This window comes from Eptatretus burgeri, chromosome 13 (assembly GCF_056783735.1).
Source record: "Eptatretus burgeri isolate ZD-2024b chromosome 13, Ebu_testis_v1, whole genome shotgun sequence".
In the NCBI taxonomy this organism is placed as follows: Eukaryota; Metazoa; Chordata; class Myxini; order Myxiniformes; family Myxinidae; genus Eptatretus; species Eptatretus burgeri.
In genome coordinates this window covers 2,240,592-2,260,587 of record NC_140973.1, presented here as the reverse complement: position 1 = coordinate 2,260,587, position 19,996 = coordinate 2,240,592, and the positions used below count along the sequence as shown (strand labels likewise).

The window sequence follows — 19,996 nt, the reverse complement described above, 5'->3', positions numbered from 1 at the left end:
TAATATGTTTAATGTTTTGGTGACTTCTCATATCTCCTATTACTTCGACTCTTGTATCCCCCAAAATATTTAAAAGCTTTGGAGTCATACAGATTTTAACATCCATATTGATGACGTCCACGATGCACATTGACCAAAAACAAAATCTCCAAAATAGTGGATTATATTCAATCTTCAGCAGCACATTCGCTAACCCACCCATGTTCTGACTACGGATCATGTTTTTAATCGGACCGGGATATTGATACTGCGATGTGTTGAATTCAAAATACCGGATTGCCTATTTCTCTGACCATGCGTTAATCACATTTATTCAGACAAAAAAAAATTTAATTCCTTTCCAGTTTGGGACTTGCTCGATGTCATGGGACACAATTTTATTGCTGGATTTTAGGGATTTGTATTGTTACAGGCCGGGGATCGGCCGCCAACCGACCACTCTGAACGGAGCCGCAAGTCGAGTCGGCCCGACCGATCGCCGGGAATATAGATCGCCGCCCGGATAACTCCAAGCGACGGGTCCTTGTACAAGAACCGAAATACGCCAATCAGCAGATCACGTGGGGTAGGGTCGATTGCCAATCTTCAATGTACCTAAATACCCACGTGCTCCAACTACCGGGGTATTCCACCCTGGACGGATCTCGTACGGAACAAACCGCCGAGGCGAGCTTGTCAGTGCGCGATTCCGAGTGGCGTAATCGCCAAGAACCGTCAGTCCAAATGTCCCCCTATTACGGCAAACCAACGGCTTTCTAACTCCCAACACACGAAATGTTCAGTCAATGAGGGAATGGACGAAACGAGCAGGTTTACATTTACACAAGGACATTTATTATAATGAAACACATATGCAATTAAATAAGGCAAAACACGTATGCAATTATACAGCAACAAAAGCACGACAAAAGAACTACAACCGTCTATAAGCAATTATTAATGTACAGTCACTTACACAGTTTTACTTACGGGACTCGGCGCCACAACATTCATTCGAAAGAAAAGCAGGAAAAAGACCCCATCAAAGGCAATGGGGTCAGACTGGACCTCTTGGGTCTTTATGGCGTGAGACTTGGCAGACCGAACGAGTCCCACGAGACCGTTGCAGGTTACCTGCACCCTCGTCGTGTCTGGCTTGGGCGACCCGCGACATCCCGTCCCCACAGCAGCTAGCGTAGCCGCGGTCGAGTTCGGGCCTTCCGTGTGGCAGGCGAGCTCTCTCCAGCTCTATCCACATGAACGCGCTTGGGCGACCTGCGATGCTCCTTCCCCACGGCAGCTAGTGTAGCCGTGGTCGAGCTCGGGCCTTCCGTGTGGCAGGCGAGCTCTCTCCGGCTCTCTCCACATGAATGCGCTTGGGCGACCCGCGATGCTCCTTCCCCACGGCAGCTAGCGAAGCCGCGGTCGAGCTCGGGCCTTCCGTGTGGCAGGCGAGCTCTCTCCGGCTCTCTCCACATGAACGCGCGGTTTGCGCGACACAGCAGGCAAGGCTGCGCCTCCAGCTCGCGTCTCCTTCGCGACGCCCGGACTTCCACGCAGCTCCTTGGCTACTGGCTTCCTCCCGACTCCCCCAACTGCCGAAGCAAAAAGCTTACTCCTCCCATGGGACTTAGCACACGAACTCTGCCACGGGACTCCCACGAACTCAGCCCTACCACGGGACTCCCTCGAAACTCTATTCACGGGACTTTCACGAACTCTTTACGAACAAAGAAAAGATGTCCTCTTTATCCTTTGCACCCCCTCCCCCGCACCCGGCGTGACTCATGCCCTCGTGATCCACCCCCCCCCCCGCTCAACCGCGGGTGGGAGGGAGTTGTTGACATCACCGCAGGGTTCTTCTTCCTTTTCGCACTAGAGGGGGAGGGACATCTCCATTGTTTCTTTCCCTAACTATTAAATCGATCCGCAGCGCATCAAATCGATTTCAAAACATTTAAACAATGGAAGGTGAGCTATCTCGGGAACATGCACTTATCGACATAGCTGACTAAGGGAACCTGTATGTTGTGTGCAATTGAATTCCAAATTCGTTACAGTATTTTCAGGGAGAGAACAGCACAGGATTGTACAGGGTGTTCAAAAATAAATAAATTTTTAAAAAGCCAATTACAATTTGCTGCAAAAATGCTGAGAAATAAAACAACAAAGAACTTGCTATTTAATCACTAAATTATTAATGACGACATGATTGCATGACATTATCAATCATTCATTTCACGTTTTCGCCAAATTTTGCGTTTTGCAATGAAATTGCCTCAAACATGATCATTCATGGAGTTCTTATCTGGTGTGCTCGGTCTTCATGCCAGCTGCCATTGTGGTTATGGTTTAAAACTGTTGGCGTGGGGGGCTGCACACACAGCAGTATTTAACATCTGTAAGTTTCTTCTATTTACAATTTTTACTTTGCTCACCTTTTCTTTCTTTTAAAGTGCTTTCAAATTTACCTTTGAAATAAAATAGCTATACCTTGTTTGAAGGCTATACCTTATATAGCCGTCAAGGAATAGCTATACCTTGACGAGGGGGTTGGAGTTGGGGTATTTGATGAGGAAGTAAAGCATAATGAAGTGAGTATAAATTTTATAAGCAAACAAGATAATGTAAATTTTACAAGCATTTTCAACAGGGGTCATGGAGGGGGATTGGCGATGAGAGAGATGAAAGTGGGGGAAGAAAACAGAATGGACTTTGTGAGAAAGGTGGGAAAATGGCAAATCAAGTACATATACTCTTGTTGTACGAGTCAATGTTTGTTAGTTCAACTAAAAATTGCACAAAAAGACAAAAAATAATTGGAGAGAGGAAAATCATGCTGTGCTTACAAGCAAGTCCTGCAAAAGATAACTGTCAGACAAGATAAAATACAGATTTCTTTGCTCGAGACAAAATCTCTGACAAAGAGTCCATTCATTGTCCACGACTGGAAAGCAGAAGTGATACATCCTTACTCTCCCATTTAAATTGGGGTGAAAACAACATTTTAATCAAATTATCATTTAGCATATTTATTTATCTCAGTACAAAAGTTCAAAAAAATAAAAATCTCACTTCAGGATCCAACAGCAAAATGACGGAATTTGGCAGAAATTAAGGAATAATCCAAGCAAGAAAAATGGACTTCCAGCTTCGTCCAGCTTAGAAGTCTAAATAAAAAAATTAATAAACCAATCAGCAAATGAATAGATTTCCATTTGTTCTTTTACCAGCAATACTTTTCTGAAAGACCACAATTCAACTGCACAAACACAAGTCAAGGTTGTTCAAATTTTTTTTAAGGATTTTGAAATAAGAGATTTCTCAAAGGTCTTCACAGCAACAACTACAATAAAGTGACCATGCTGGCATTTAAAAAGATTTGGTTTATGGGCATAATCCAAAACCTTCGGCCAAACGGATGTACTGTTCGACTCCACAATGCTTTTAATAAAATGCTTAATTTAACATGATACAAAATTTCACAAGTAATGTCAGACCGGAAGGACAAATCGATAGAAAGAACCAGATGTGAGAAACCCAAAACGAAATAGAGTTTTAGAATCTTAAGAGCGATCAGTGGAAAAATAAATTACAACAAATCCTCGGAGACATTCGATGTCACTGATTGGCCACAATGCATGAAGCGTCAGTCTTGGATATGTGTAGAAGTAATTATATACAGAAAAAGATGAAAGTAGCTCAAAATCTATATGGACTTGGTAACACACGAGTTCTGGCAGCATAAACACAGCATCAAACAACAAAAACAAGTTACCTTTTCTTCTTCACTTGATGTTTCACCTCAAATTGAGCATGACCTTCCTGTAACGGATCAAAGTGCAAAGTCGAAGTGTCCCTGAGGAGAATAATGGCAAAGAAGAAAAACAAAACATTGAAATAAAACAAAAATTATCAAGAACAAAATTAAATACAAGTGAACAGACAAGACAAAGGAGAATTTAAAAAGTCAAAAATATCAGTGGGTGGGTGTCAGTGTTTCCTCCATAACTCCAAAACCAGGAAACTTAGCGGCTTGAAACTTTGCCTGCAGACCAAGAAAACTCCAAAGGAGTGCATGATTGAAAATTGGGTGTTTGGGTTAATTAAAACACCCCTTTTGAAGATAATTAACGGCCTTATTTAATTATATCCTTCACCAGGCGCATCCTCGGTCAGCCCTCTGTTGGCTTACTGGGATCTTAATTGGTCATTTTGTTCAGCCTATTCAAACGTACCTTGATTTGGAAACACAATCTACTCTCACTGAATAATTAAAGGATATAAATCAAAATATTACATCTGATTTGAGAATCAGATCTCATTGACTAAATAAGTGTTGAAATCTGGAGCAAAATCTGAAAATTTAAACAAATTAACGATTTTTATAACTCAGTGTATTTATTTAAGCGAAGAATTAAGTTTAATATTTCTACTGTTCGGACGATTATATTTATTGAAGAAAAGAATAAGGAATATTCAGAAAGTGGAACTTCATTGAGTGCAACGCTGTGATCTATAACCTGATTTTGCAATCCATGGCGATACAGGCCACAGGGCTCTTTTATTTATTTATTTATTTTTCTGCAATTACGTAAGCAGTTTTCTTTACACCGTTTTGTGCAATTTACTTTCATGACAAATTATTCACACTAGCGTGTGCCCGTACGTGCGTGGCCGTACGTGCAAAAAAAAAACAAAAAAAAAAAAAACTTTCAAACCCCGTGCCAGAAACAACAACAACCACACAGGCCGTTCCTTCGCTCTCGCGTGCCCGTACGTGCCTGGCCGTACATACGTGGCCGTACGTGCGTGGCCGTACGTGCGTGACCGTACGTGCAAAAAAAAACAAAAAATAACTTTCAAACAACCACACAGGCCGTTCCTTCGCTCTCGTAAACAACGACTGGATTGGGGCATTGTGTTTATCTATAAATGCGCATAAGAAATTGAGAAATTATTAGAATACAGTTTATGGGCATAATCTGCACCTTCTGCACATGGTTGTGAAATGCTTTGGGACCAGTTGAAACCAGCTGTTTAATGGAAACACCGATAAGAACTGTCAAAAGGTGTTGCATTGTTGCATGACAATGCCCATCCACACACTGCCACCCATACTGTGGAAGCCCACCAGAAATTTAATTTTGAGGTGTTGGAACATCCTCCGTATAGTCCTGACCTAGCCCCTTCGGACTTTCACCTGTTTGGTCCACTCAAAGACGCTTTGAGAAGCTGCCACTTTGCCAGTGACCAACAAGTGAAAGAATTGGTGCAAAACATTTTTTTCTGAGGACATACAGAAGTTTGTGATCCAGTGGACCGACTAAGTGTGTTAAAATGGAGGGGTCTATGTGGAAAAATGATGCTTTTGTACATGCTCAATTGTAGTTATATTATTTAAATAAAAATATATTGCGGATACTTTTTGACTCACCCTCATACATTATGCCATTCAGTAACTGACCTCACCAGCAGATACCAGCTATGTCACTTTTCACTGGAATGATGTCTTCTCATCCCGTCAAATCCCATATACTAACCCTGTCATTCCGGAAGGATCGGAAAATGAATCTACCCATCAATTTCCATGGTCAGCAACTGGAAGAGGTCAAATCGCTTGAACTTCTTGGTATTACGACCGTGCAGCTTTGAACTCCAGCCACGACCTCTCAATATAGGGTCACCATATAGCAACAATGGCCTCCAGTGCCACCCACAGAATTGGTATTCTCTGGAGAACAACTACTCAGAGCCTATAAGGCCCAATTCATCCCCTTGCTTGCTTCTTGCTCTTCCAGAAGTCTCGATTTTACATAAAAAGATTAACTCACCTCAATTTATGGGATTTTCAAAGGAAAGCTGCATCCTCACAAACTTCACATTCTCCACGAGATTATATGACTGAAGAGGATTTTCTTGCTCATATCTTCTTCATTGACGAGACATTTTTGCAGCAAAGATGCCACACAATCTTAGAACTTAAGAATAGCATCTGTGAAAGCATTGTCCATTTATGAGGAATTGTGGCAGAATGCACCAACTTTCCATGGCGCATGAGGAGAGTCCACCGAGGAATTGGTGGACACATTCAATGAACTTCAAGCTTCAAAGTCATTTCATCACCCAAATATATATATATATATATATATATATATATATATATATATATATATATATATATATATATATATATATATAAATAAATATATCCTGTTCTCCATTGAATTATATCTGGTTTATTTAATAAATCAATAGTTCACTCTGCTGTGGGACATATGGTACCTATCATCTTGGTCATGACTTCATTGGAAACACCTTGCAATAGGTACCCTTTGCTGTTCACAAGGTAGTGAAAGCCCACCAAATAATGACCATAGAATATATGACGACAACTAAAGGACAACTTTGTATTGATAAACACCTTCACAGTAAGTTATGGGTGAGAAGTTTTTATAAAACGATTACTCAGTCGTTTGGATTAATATGAGGTCAACTGAGAAACCAAATTAAGATTAAATACCTCACCTGAAGACTCTCTTTGATGCTGCACACACTGAAGGAGGGAGCTGTTGCACTAATTTTGAAGATTCGACTTGATCAGTTCCCACCAGCATTCCAACATTTTCCTCTTCGTCTTCATCATCTGAAAACCACGAGTCAAGCAAAGCGACTAAAGACCTGTGTCGACAAAAAAAAAAATACCTAAAACTTTTTGCCTTTACTACACAAGCAGGATGTAGTCGAGATCGGACCTTTTCCTTCATCTTCCAAAAACCTCGAGTCGAGGCGAAATCTTGGGTCTGAGGCTAAACGGGCCTGCAACTCCAACAGCTGAGGAAAAGAAAATGAACAACAGATAAATCGATTATCAACACATTGTTTAGTCAAGGGGTGTTGTGTGGTTTATGCTGTGTATGTTTTTAATCCAAGAACTATCTTCACCCTTGCTCCCTCTCCGAGAAAGAAAAAAAAAAAACAATTACAGAAAAACTGTAAAGCTAAAATAAAATAAAATAAAAAAATAAGAAGACATTTTGCACTTTTCTTTATCAGTGTGGTGTCGATGAATCGGTCTGGTCCCTATATAATATATCTTATGCCATTAATTAAACAAGATAGACTTCAGTGCCCGGCAGAGTCGAAGCGCTCAGACTGTGGATCTGGATACATCACTCTGGCTGATAACTGAGAGGTTCCACCAGCTTAGCAGCATGACAATGCAATTGAACTTGTCAAAACTTGTTGTAGGCGAGGGGATTGAATAGGCTCCTTGCTCATTTGCATGACTTGCAGGCTCATTGAGATGGAAGAGACGTGCTCCTTGTATTTGATAAACACGTGGAAAGCTGCCAAAATTGTTGGCAGAGACCCGTTTGATGTTGTCAGATTTTTCTAGCTCCTTCGATAACAACGGTCAAGCACAGTTGGTATCACAGTCTCTGGTTTGGATGATCCTGGAAGGACAAAACAATGTCACGCAATGGTGCAAAGAAGCAAGCAGCATTAACCATTGTTCAACTGCTAAGATACCACAGCTTCAAACGTGCAAGAGAGGACATTCATGCAATGACCCAACATGTCAAGGACAGAGCAACAACTCCACCTCTCTACTTAGGACAAACTATTCATGCAAAGGCTCATAAGCATATATGACATGTATCCCCGACAAATCTCACACACTAACCCGATCTCTCTGAAAGGTCCATCTTGCAAACCTTCTCATCTACTTCCGAAACTAACCACCTGAAAGTGGTCACTCAAACTTTTGAGCTTCACCATCAGCCATGATTTTTCTTGGGCAGACCATATTTTCAAAATGGCCTCCCAAACCAACTGCTAACTGGGAATATTTCATCATGCAAGGTCTTTCCTTTGTGAATCTGAACTTTTGACAACATTTAAGGCCTTCATCCTCAGCTTGACGAAGCACTGCTCTCCCGTCTGAACTTGCACCCCTGCCTTAGACCTTGCTCAGCTCAATGCCATGCAAACCAAGGCCTTCAAGATCATTGGAATCTTCTGCGATGAAGCTGAATCGATGGCCCTCTCTCTTTCACATCACAGACAGGTTTGGTGGTCTGTCTTGTACCGCTTCCCCTCAGGACTTGCACCGTTCTATGCTTTGTTCCCCCTCAGGTTCCTGCAGGGCACACATGATCTGCCAGTAACCCCCTTCTGATGAAACTTCCCAAATCCAGAATCACTGCTCACCTCTACTCATTTGTTCATGTTTTTTTTCTCACATTTTCTCAAACCTCATCCTTCCATCCAGGTCTTCAAGACAGCTGTTCACCACTATCTCAGATCTTCCCCAATCCAAAACCATGATCTTTTCTACTTGTGTTAACCCCCCAACCCCAAGCCCACCTCCTTACAAATTTCGTTTTTCCTGTTGTATCAATCTTGTCCACCCGACGTGTCCTTTCTTATTCCTCCCCACACCCATTTTTGTCCAAGTCTCCCTCTATTTTGTCCCTCAACCCTGTTGTTGGTGTGTCCCCCCCCCTCTCAATACTGTTCCTCTTGTTCGGTTTCATCCTGATCCATACTATGTTCCAGATCCTCCATGAGTCTTGATGTTGTATACCAAAAAAAAAAAAGAAGTGAAACAATGTTAGCTTATGCACAAGAAGAACAAATGTCCCACAAAAAAAAAAAAGATATTAAAATGCAATAGTCTGATCAAAAAATAAATAAACAAACAAATTTTTAAAACGTGGATGGATCATACACGTGGACCTTTGAAAAAAACAGAGGGGTTGGGAGGGGGGGTGGGGGAGGAGAGGAGAAAAATTCCTTTGAAATGCACTTGTTGATAAACATATGGAAATAAAATATGAATGATTCAACAACAAATAATATTACAACAGAAAAATATTTCATTCCAGTGAGGGCAAGAATACACAAATCGAGACAAAAATAGTTTGGACATACTGAAGTAATGGATGAGGAAAGACAAGTGAGACGGATATACCAAAGTAGAAGGTGAGTGGATAGACCAAGAACCCGATGAAAGCAAACGGTAGAGAAGGATCAAATGGAAACTGGAATACGGAAGAACAACAACATGTCGTCTAAGAAAGGGGAGGATTGTTACTTAGACTATCACATCTTTATGTTCATTTATAATCTTTGAAGAATGGATGAATTCTACTGTGACACACAAACACCACATCTCAGTTGCATAACAGATGCCATAGATGCCTACTTCCTATCTACAGTGGTGTATAAAAGTGTCATTCTTTATTAACATTAGTCTGACTGGGTGCTTGCCTTCACATGAGTTTACTGTATCATGGCTATTCAATCATTAGCATCAGAGAGAAACAATGGGCTCTTCATATCAGTAAATGGGTCACTGTGAGGAATACCATCCAAGTTTATGAAAATATCTGAAATCTGAGCATTTGTTGGGTCTATACTTCACATTATTTCACTCTTTATTATTTCACAAGGAAGAAGTTGCGATGAGAGAGCGACACACACACACACACACACACACACACACACACACACACACACACACACACACACACACACACACACACACACACACACACACACACACACACACACACACACACACACACGACGAGCAGAGAAAGGCATTAACTAGAAACGAGTGACATTGGGAGAATGTGCGAAATAAAATTTAAAAAATAAAAATAATAATAATAAATGATAATAACAAGAATAAATACCTCACCTTCTGACCCTTCTTTCCTTCAAACTGTGGCTTAACCTGGAAGCAGTTTAAATAATCTCCACCCGATCGTATATTATTGTCTTCACCCATAAAAAGCTGATCATCATCATCTTCACTGTCAAACAGTTTTCCAGCCTGCAGCATATGTCAAACATCCAGATTTAAGGGTCTCCAGTTATTTATTTATATTAGTTTGACAATGGGAAACCAAGCAAGACAAGGATAATTCAGTTTACAATATGCAATCACCTCAGCAACCTTTCTGCTCTCTTTCCCTGACGTCTCCAACTGTACAGAACCATCTTGTGAGTCACCATCAACCTCAAAAGAGGAGTCAAAGATGATATGAGAAGGATCGTGCCGAGTCATTCGACCCTGACACAAAAACAATCAAAAACAAGGCAATAGTTTATTTATTATCTCAGTGATCTCCAAATTTAACTTACTTCAATGACAACATAATTGCTGATGACCGCAGAAAGCTGTGAAGCTGTTGTTACAATATAGTCTCGACATATTAATTGGAGATGGACACCAGAGATAGTCTGATGTCCATCTCCAATTTGTCAGACATTGCTAACCGAGTACACCCCAACGTTACTCTTCATACGTGAACGGAAACGCACCTTGAAATGTAAGGCCGTATGCACAAGCTTCTTCCGTGCTTCTGCCTTTCTTTGATGCTCCTCCAATGCTTCCAAACGGCGTCTGTTACCTTCATCCACTGCATTCTGGCGCCACTTTGGATCCACAGAAATTTGGGTTGAAGATGTCACTTGCTCACCCGTTGAATCAAAACGACGCTGCAATTGTTGGCAAGTCAAAGCACCACCAATTTGACAAAGCAGCACTGATGCTCCAGAAAATGGAGGCACATCTTGCTTTTTGCCTCCTTTGCACAATTTCAATGCTTGCAACACCATCATCCTTACAATCACCATCACCACTCTCAGAAGTGGTGGCTATTTCACTTCCTCCTTCCTTAACTTAATTAATAATACATCATAATCCGAGAAACTAAACCATATAATTTTACATAATAATCCTTTTTACTAAACATTGTCATTTCACATAATAGTCCTTATTACTCAACCTTACAATTTCACATAATAGTCCTTATACAATCGTGGCCAAAAATATTGGCACCCTTGCACTTTTTTCAAATAACTCACAATTTTCTCAAAAAATAAGTTGAAATTCACAAAAGTATTTGATCTCCACAATTCTTTATTTTACTGTTAATATGACAGAACTTTTGTTTTTGATTCAGAACTTAATATCGATATATTACGAAAACTCTCATCTTGTATGCATGTATTCTCCTGAAATACAGCCAAAATGGTACACGATAGTGCAAAAATTTTAGGGCCACCTTACTCACCATTCTCCTGTGGTGTGCAATATCAAGTTTCGTTCAAATCAGGCAACAAAAAAAATATTTTAAAATCAATTCCCGATTCAGTCAAGTACTCTTCGGGAGAATTTGATCAATGCAAACAAACTCCGCGGTATAGTTCGCTGGAGCTATCTTTTTTTTTATTGAAATGATTTTTTTCATCAACTGCTGTCACAACGGGAACCCAACGGGGTCACAGGTCATCTAGTGTATTACTAAAACTCTCATCTTGTATGTTCCTGAAATACAGCCAAAACGGTACACGATGGCGCAAAAATTTTAGGACCACATTACTCACCATTCGCCTGTGGTGTGTAGTATCAAGTTTCATTCAAATCGGGCAACAAAAAAAATTAAAAAAATCAATTCCCGAATCAGTCAAGTACTCTTCGGGAAAATTTGATCAATGCAAACAACCTCAGCGGTATAGTTCGCTGGAGCTATCTTTTTATTTGTTTTCTTCAAATGATTTATTTTAAAATCTCAAACATTTCGTAGAGACAAATAACGATTTATTTTTAAGCATAACATAAACATCGCCATTTTGATCTGATACTTCAGTGTTCATTAATAAACAAAATTGTGTTTCGAAGATTACACACAATAATTTCTTCGACTTTCTTTTCTCTGTTTTTTTTTTTCACATTGACGTGCAATATCAAGTTTCGTTCAAATCGGGCAACGAAAAAAATTATTAAAAAATCAATTTCCGATTCAGTCAAGTACTCTTCAGGATTATTTGATCAAGGCAAACAACCTCAGTGGTATAGTTCGCTGGAGCTATCTTATGTATTTTTTGAAATGATTTTTTTTTTAATCAACCGCTGTCACAACGGGAACCCAATATAATTCACGGGTAGTCTAATATAATATAAAATCAGACGCACCTCCTGACTGTTATGGTGAGCATTGCCACGGATACATATATATATATATATATATATATATATATATATATATATATATATATATATATATATATATATATACACATACATACACACACACACACACACACACACACACACACACACACACACACACACACCTGGTGTTGGCGCAGTGGTTAGGGCAGCGGCTTGGGATCCAAAAGGTCCTGAGTTCAAGCCCCGTTGGGCTACTGAATTAATACACCAGAGGGTTGACTCAGCCTGTCATCCTTCCGAGGTCAGTAAAGTGAGTACCAGTGTACTGGGCCGGTGTATACCCCGGTTAAAATAGGTGTACCATATCCCTGTGTGTCGTAAGAGGCGATCAGGGTTGCGTCAGGAAGGGCATCCGGCATAAAACATGTGCCAAATCACTATGCGGATAATCCGCTGTGGCGACCCCTAACGGGAAGAAGGAGAAGAAGAAGAAGGAGGAGAAGGAGGAGAAGGAGGAGAAGGAGGAGAAGGAGGAGGAGAAGGAGGAGAAGAAGAAGAAGGAGGAGAAGGAGGAGAAGGAGGAGGAGAAGGAGGAGAAGGAGGAGGAGGAGGAGGAGGAGAAGGAGGAGAAGGAGGAGAAGGAGGAGAAGGAGGAGAAGAAGAAAAAAAAAGTATATATATTGTAACGGATTTCAGAATCTGGTCTGATGACTGCATCCACACATCCAGGTCCTCAGACAGCTATTTCCTTAAATGCATGTTCAGATTAGCCCCACCCCATGTCCAATGGGATTTTAAATGAGATGCGTTGAGAAGGGTAAAGAATAGATCCCCTCTCTTATGGGAAGCGTTTTTCTTTACGACAGACACGTTTACAGCAGCATTTCTTTCGCGAGCTCTGAAGCCCGCCCTTATTTTTCCTTGATTGGCGTTCAAGGCTGTTCGCGAGAGGGTGCACGGCAAGGCTGGGTGCTGGTGACGGACACAACATGCACGCACACATTTCAGGACGTTTTCACTTCACAGACGACTACTCTGGTGAGCGAGATGATTCTTCCCCCCCTCCCCCCCGAATGATCTGTTGGGTACCCATGTCTGTGTTTAGCTGTAAGGAAGTTAACACCCCCCCCCCCCCAGATAAGCATCTCTTCTTTGTCTCCTTCCTAGCATTTTGGTTGATTTTGCTTTGAAATCAATTTTTTCTTTACCTCAGCAAATAAAAGGTTCTTTTATTTATTTAGGCTTGTAGCAAGGTATTATGTACACATTTAGGACATGGGGGACGAAAAAATGAAAGTCATTGTATGATTAAGTTTTGCATATCATTTGTTAGCCAACATCAAGGGGATTCAGGATCTATTTGGGCAGAGCCTAATTCTTCCTCTTTCTATTGCTCTGACAGGGTCAAAGTTGGTTATCAATTATCTGTATCAAGGAACTCCTCATATCATTCTAAAATTGGTCTGATGGCTTAGATATGTATTATACACGAATTGGAAACCACATATATGGAGAATATTTGGTTTACCTGATATTTGACCTTGAGCAAAGAGGTCAAGGTCATATGAAATTAACAAATTGATCAGTGTTCATTCAGGTCATAAATATATATGCACATAAACTTAACCATAGAAATACATGCTGTGATGAACCAAACTAACATCTTAGGATTAAAAGTGCAGATTTCTTTAAAACGTTACGTACTTCCTAACGACCTTTGATGTTCTGTATACTGAACACAAACTGGCCTTTGGTATTGATTTTTATATCATAGGGCCATCTTGGTAAACTTATTCTATGGTTATAAAATCAAGCTTATAGCTACCAGTAATTTTGTAGCAGCTTGGTAAATGCAATTTGTTACGTACTTCCTAACATTTTTGACCCAATCATGGAAATGAACCTAAAAACTGGTATGTAGTAATGATCCATGTTGAAACTTGCCATTTTATATAATCACTTTATGCAGAAGTAAATTGCTATTTAAGATGTTCGATCAGATGCATTTCAAATTTCTGGAATAAGATTTTGTAAGCTTCACTATGACGGGGAAATTTTGCAAAATCTGAAATTTTACACATTTGAAGGTGCCAAGATATGCAGAAGGTCATAAGAAATGTACTGTTTTGAGGAATTGTTCTATTCTTATGTATAATGATATATATCAAACAAAAAATGCAGTTTCAACCATTTTGGACAACATATACAATCATACATGTAACCCATTTCTAAAAAATGAGCCATAAAAATGGAAAAAATAGCCTGTGTTTGGACAAAAAAACATGCTTTGTAAGCAACTATATCCATAGGACCCATAGCAAAGTATACATTTTCTGAAAGCACAGACACTTTGGCATTATATAACATTAACATTGTTTATCATATTAAAACTGGGTTCAATTTCTAAGCTTTCTCCTCATTTAGGAAAACAGTGTACACAATACCGTGCTACAAGCCTTTATTGTATTATTAATAAATTATTTGTCGATTTCCAACCTGTCCGTGTTTGTCCTTTCCTTCTATTGGTCTTGCATTGTTCGAACCGAGATAGAATGGGAGGTAATTACCACAGATTTGACCAAAAAATCGTCGGCACACACCAGCGGTTAAAACGCTCGACCGCCCAAATTAAAATCTAATCAGATAACATTGGTGCTTTACCGAAGGCGCGCTCCCCGCTCATGTAACCACGTGACCTCTAGTTAAACGGAATAATAAGACGATGGACACTGGAAATCATGGTTGACTGGGTGGCGTTCGTGGTTCTAAAACAACCCACCGTACCACAACATTAATTGTGAACGATGGACCCAGTTCCGGCTCTACCGAGGACAACCGGGGATTAATCCTCGAGTGACAAGCTAGTGTCTCGGTACCCGTGGTCACAACATATATATACATATATATATATATATATATATATATATATATATATATATATATATATATATGTATATGTATATATATATATATATATGAGGCCCCGCGAGGAGGAGTGATGTAAGCGACATTTTTTAATGATATGATGATGATAGGCTCGGATGATAGGGTAAGGGTTAAAATAGTGCTATATGGCATTGACTCCAAAATGGCCGATGTGTCCCTTAAATCACTCCTCCTCGCGGCGCCTCATATACATGCGCCCCATTACGACGTTTCAGTCAACGACGGACCGCATATACGACGGTGGTCCCATAACATTATAATGGAGCTGAAAAATTCCTATCGCCTTGTGATGATGTAGCCGCCGTAGCGCTGCCAGTAATATAAAAGTACAGTATAGCACATACAATTACTGTATGTACAGTACATAATACTTGATAATGATAATAAACAACTACAGTGTGGCCCCGTTATAACGCGATAGTTGAGGTCCATAAAATGTCATCGCGATCGTTGCGGGGTCACGCTAAGTAGGGATTCAAACTGACCCAATGTTGACCCAACATCCTAAAACATCCCTATTTTCACCCTATTTGACCGGATTTTTGCACGTTTACCTTCTAGCAAGTAAATTATCTTTGCATTAAAGAATTCCACGAATAAATCGTTGTTCCAGTCAAAAATAAAACACGAATTAATTTTTGGTTAAGCTTTTTATGTTGTTGAAACATTCGCACTGTTCCGAAAATATATCACACAATTGACAGTTGCTCGTTTCTTCATTTGTAAATCCAAACGCTTTTTATTCACCTTTTTATAATCGATGCGAGAGAAGATTGCAAGCAGCCGCTGACAACACACATGGCCGTCATGAACAGCATAAAGGTAAAACTAACGAGTCTTCCATCTATCTTGGATGTGGGACAGTGGGACAAGATGTGGAGGTGGAAGACAGTGATATTGATGATCCTGACTGTGTATAGGCCGAGGCTAATGTGTGTGTTTGTGTCTTAGTTTTTAACAAAAAAGTTTAAAAAGTAAAAAAATATATATATATATATATATATATATATATATATATATATATATATATATATATATATATATATATATATATATATATATTTGTACAGCTGTACAATGTGTTTGTGTTTTTGGGTTAGGGTTATTACAAAAGTCAAAAACTTCCAAAAAAAATAAACATTACAATGTTTATAAAGTAAAAAAGTTACAGTTAGCTAAGGTTAATGTATTATTGAACAAAAGAAAAAAAAAATTCTAAATTTAGTGTAGCCTAAGTGTACAGTGATAATAAAATCGACAGTAGTGTACAATAATGTCCTAGGCCTTCACATTCACTCACTGACTCACCCAGAGCAACATATATATATATATATATATATATATATATATATATATATATATATATATATATATATATATATATATATATATATATATATATATATATATATATATATATATCCCCCCCCCCGGGGTGTATACCCCGGTTAAAATAGGTGTACCATATCCCTGCATCGTAAGAGGCGACCAGGGTTGCGTCAGGAAGGGCATCCGGCGTAAAACATGTGCCAAATCGCTATGCGGATCATACGGATGATCCGCTGTGGCGACCCCGAACGGGAGCAGCCGAAAGAAGAAGACGAAGAAGATCTATATCTATATATATATATATATATATATATATATATATATATATATATATATATATATTTATATATATATGAAAATACACTGACATAGATATATATAATATATATATATATATATATATATATATATATATACACACAAATACACACACATACATATATATATATATATATATATATATATACACAAATACATATATATATATATTACACCTATAAACAACATAAAAACAGACATATTACATACATATATCCAAACAATACCTTGGTATTCGACACATCTGTACCCAGTACGATTTCCTTCCTGTGGAAGGCTGGAGTTTCAGCTACTTGAGGAGATTTCAAAACTTGAGACGATCCTTTGCTCGATTCACTCAATGCCGACTTAAATTTTGAACTCTGATCACCATTTGCACGCTCTCGAGCAAGCCTGAGTCACAGGAAGAAAAAAAAATCAGTAAAATGGGGAATAAAAAATTACTTTAAGCAGGAATACAGAACATGTACTGTATGTAAAAAGATGGAGAGAGGATGGGGAGTCAAAATTTGCTCACAATCAGAATTGGGGAATTTTCAGTTTTTGAAATAAGAATTTATTTAACTTTTGAGTAAGACAACTTTATGTGTACATTTCCTTCAGATAGTATTCACACGCCTCAACTTTTGTCACATTTTGTTGTTTCAGCTTGAATTTAAAATGGATTGAATTTAAATTTTTTGTCACCGATCGACACAAAATTCCCCATAATGACGATGTAAAAACATGTTTTTAGAAAATTTTCAAGTTAATTAAAAATGAAAAGCTGAAATGTCTTGTGTAAATAAATATTCAACCCTTTTGCTATGACACTCCAAATTGAGCTCAGGTGCATCCAATTTCCTTTGATCATCCTTGAGATGTCTCCACAACTCGATTGGGGTCCACCTGTGGCCAATTAAATTGATTAGATATGATTTATAAAGACAAACACCTTTCTATATGAGGTCCCACAGTTCACAGTGCATGTCAGAGCAGAAACTCCATGAAAAAGTCCAAGGAACTGTCCGTATAACTCCAAGATAGAATTGTGAGGAGGCAGAGATCTGGGGAAGGGTCAAAACAATTTCTGGAGTGTTGAACATTTCAAGAGCACAGTGAACTCCATCATGAGGAAATGGAAAGAACATGGAACTGCCCAGACTCTTCCTAGAGCTGTCCATCTGACCAAACTGAGTAACCAGGAAAGAAGGATCTTGGTCAGGAAGGTCACCAATAACCCAATGGCCACTCTGACAGAACTACAAAGTTCCTTGGCTGAGATGGGAGAACCTGCCAGAAGGACAACAGTTTCTGCAGCACTTCACAAATCTAGGCTTAATGGGAGAGTGGCCAGACAGAAGCCACTCCTGAGAAAAAGGCACATGACAGCACACCTGAAGTTTGCAAAAAGACATGTGAAAGACTCCGAGATCATGAGGCAAAACATTCTGTGGTCTGATGAGATGAAAATTGAACTCTTTGGCCTGAATGCAAAGCACTACGTCTGGCAGAAACTGAGCACAACTTATCACCCATCTAACACCATCCCCACCACAAAGCATGGTGGTGGCAGCATAATGCTGTTACGTTTGAGGGGGGGGTATGCATTCAAAGGGTAATTAGGATGTTTAATTACGTATGCCACGCTGTTCGAGTTTACCAGGATCTCAATGTAATAAGTAGCAATTCAGTGGTGATAAGTTGTCTAGTAAATGTTCATTTCTTCAAGGGGGAAATGATAATTGTCATGTAATTAGATAGGGACACGGGATAGGGTAAGTGTGTCTGCGTAAACCCCCTTTAGTAGTCCCTGGAGGCTGGCCGTGACGTCACAGGTGAGTGCAGCGGATGGCTCCGCCCCGTGATCACGATTGGCAGAAGGCAACGGCGGTGGGCCAATAAACGGCTCGATTGGAAGTGACAAGGACAGGAGGATAAAAAGGTTCTGTTCGGGGTACAAAAGAAAGAGGAAGAAGATCGGGACAAAAAGATCGTGTTTTTTTTGGTGTGGAGGCTGTTGCGCGGAGAGCGTGCTTGTTGTTGTGCTGATTCGATAGTGTTCTTCATCGTGTCTTGGAGCCTTGCTGAGCCTCGTGCCTCACCTTGGTTGGCTCTGGGGTTCTGCTGACTCGGAGTACGGGGTCGAACGGCGGGCGGACCTGCCTCCCTCTCCTGCTCGCAACTTGGCGCCAGAACTGGTTCCCTGGTGGCTGTGAGCGGACTTGGGCCAAGACCAGGAGGTCGACAGCACCACGGTTTCTCCTGCCCCCCTGACGAGAGCAAGGCCAGCTCGTCCGACGCTGATCCAGGGACAGTTGCGTCCAGACCACGGTCCAGCCTGACCACCAGAAGTAGCTACGGTGTGTGTGTGTGTGTGTGTGTGTGTGTGTGTGTGTGTGTGTGTGTGTGTGTGTGTGTGTGTGTGTGTGTGTGTGTGTGTGTGTGTGTGTGTGTGTGTGTGTGTGTGTGTGCTTGGTGCCTTAGAGGGTTTGAGATCTGTATATTCATTGGAATTGTCTGTTTTTCCCCACGCCCGATCCCACACCATCCCGTCGAATCGCCCCGGATCCCTTTTCTTGCTGAGTCTTGTTATTTCTGGTTAATAGTAAAAACAAATAAACATCATCAACTCAGTGAAAAGTGACTCGTGCCACCTTCCTCGTCCCGTTTGCGGTAGAGCGATTAGAACTGCCATGTTTGGGTGATAAATAAATAAACCGCCTCCATCGTTTGGGCTCATTCTACGTTGGCGGGACTGTTCAAGTCCCGTGGACGTCACAATACTTTGGGGATGCTTTTCAGTGGCAGTGACTGGGAGACTTGTAAGGAGAGGGAACAATGAATGGAGCCAAATCCAAGCAAATCCTTGAGGAGAACCTACTTCAGAGTGTGAAAGACCTTACACTGTGGCAAAGATTTATGTTCCAACAGGACAATGACCCCAAGCATACAGCCAAAGCAACACTGAAATGGTTTCAGAACAAGAACATGAAAGTTCTTGAGTGGCCCAGCTCATCCTGGCCTAGAATTAATCTTCAACCATTTGCCTGCTGGCTCCATCCTTCATTACCAATTCACCTGCTCCATTCTTCACTCACAAATTCACCACCTCGTCACCTCTCTCCACCCATTGGCATCAAACTCCACCCAAGTCCCTCCCTTCACGCCCGGCGGTCCTGTCTCATTCTCTGGACCGACGCGAGCTGCACGAAGTGCCACGAAGCAAGAGAGGATGTGCCAGCTGTCAGGGAGGTATCGCCCAGCAGAGCATCCCCCCCAGACCGTATGGGTGGCATGGTCAGGCAATCGTGCAAGGTATTGAGAGACCGTTAGCCTCATCTCCTCTCCTTTTTCTCTTCATTAACTCCTCTTCCTCGGTGTGTGTGTGTGTGTGTGTGTGTGTGTGTGTGTGTGTGTGTGTGTGTGTGTGTGTGTGTGTGTGTGTGTGTGTGTGTGTGTGTGTGTGTGCGT

At 40.5% G+C, this 19,996-nt stretch overlaps 1 protein-coding gene across 2 annotated transcripts in view; it reads right to left on the bottom strand.

Annotated features, from left to right (window-relative positions):
* The window catches only part of NOL8 (nucleolar protein 8), a 54,013-nt gene that overhangs the window by 19,510 nt on the left and 14,507 nt on the right, over window positions 1-19,996 (bottom strand). For both annotated transcript variants that reach the window (XM_085850796.1, XM_085850797.1), the window contains exons 5-11: window positions 16,771-16,936; window positions 10,315-10,491; window positions 9,938-10,063; window positions 9,689-9,823; window positions 6,735-6,813; window positions 6,508-6,625; window positions 3,758-3,838 (exon numbers count right to left, since the gene is read on the bottom strand). In XM_085850796.1, the coding sequence (XP_085706922.1) occupies window positions 3,758-3,838; window positions 6,508-6,625; window positions 6,735-6,813; window positions 9,689-9,823; window positions 9,938-10,063; window positions 10,315-10,491; window positions 16,771-16,936 (882 nt within the window). The remainder of the gene's footprint in view (window positions 1-3,757; window positions 3,839-6,507; window positions 6,626-6,734; window positions 6,814-9,688; window positions 9,824-9,937; window positions 10,064-10,314; window positions 10,492-16,770; window positions 16,937-19,996) is intronic.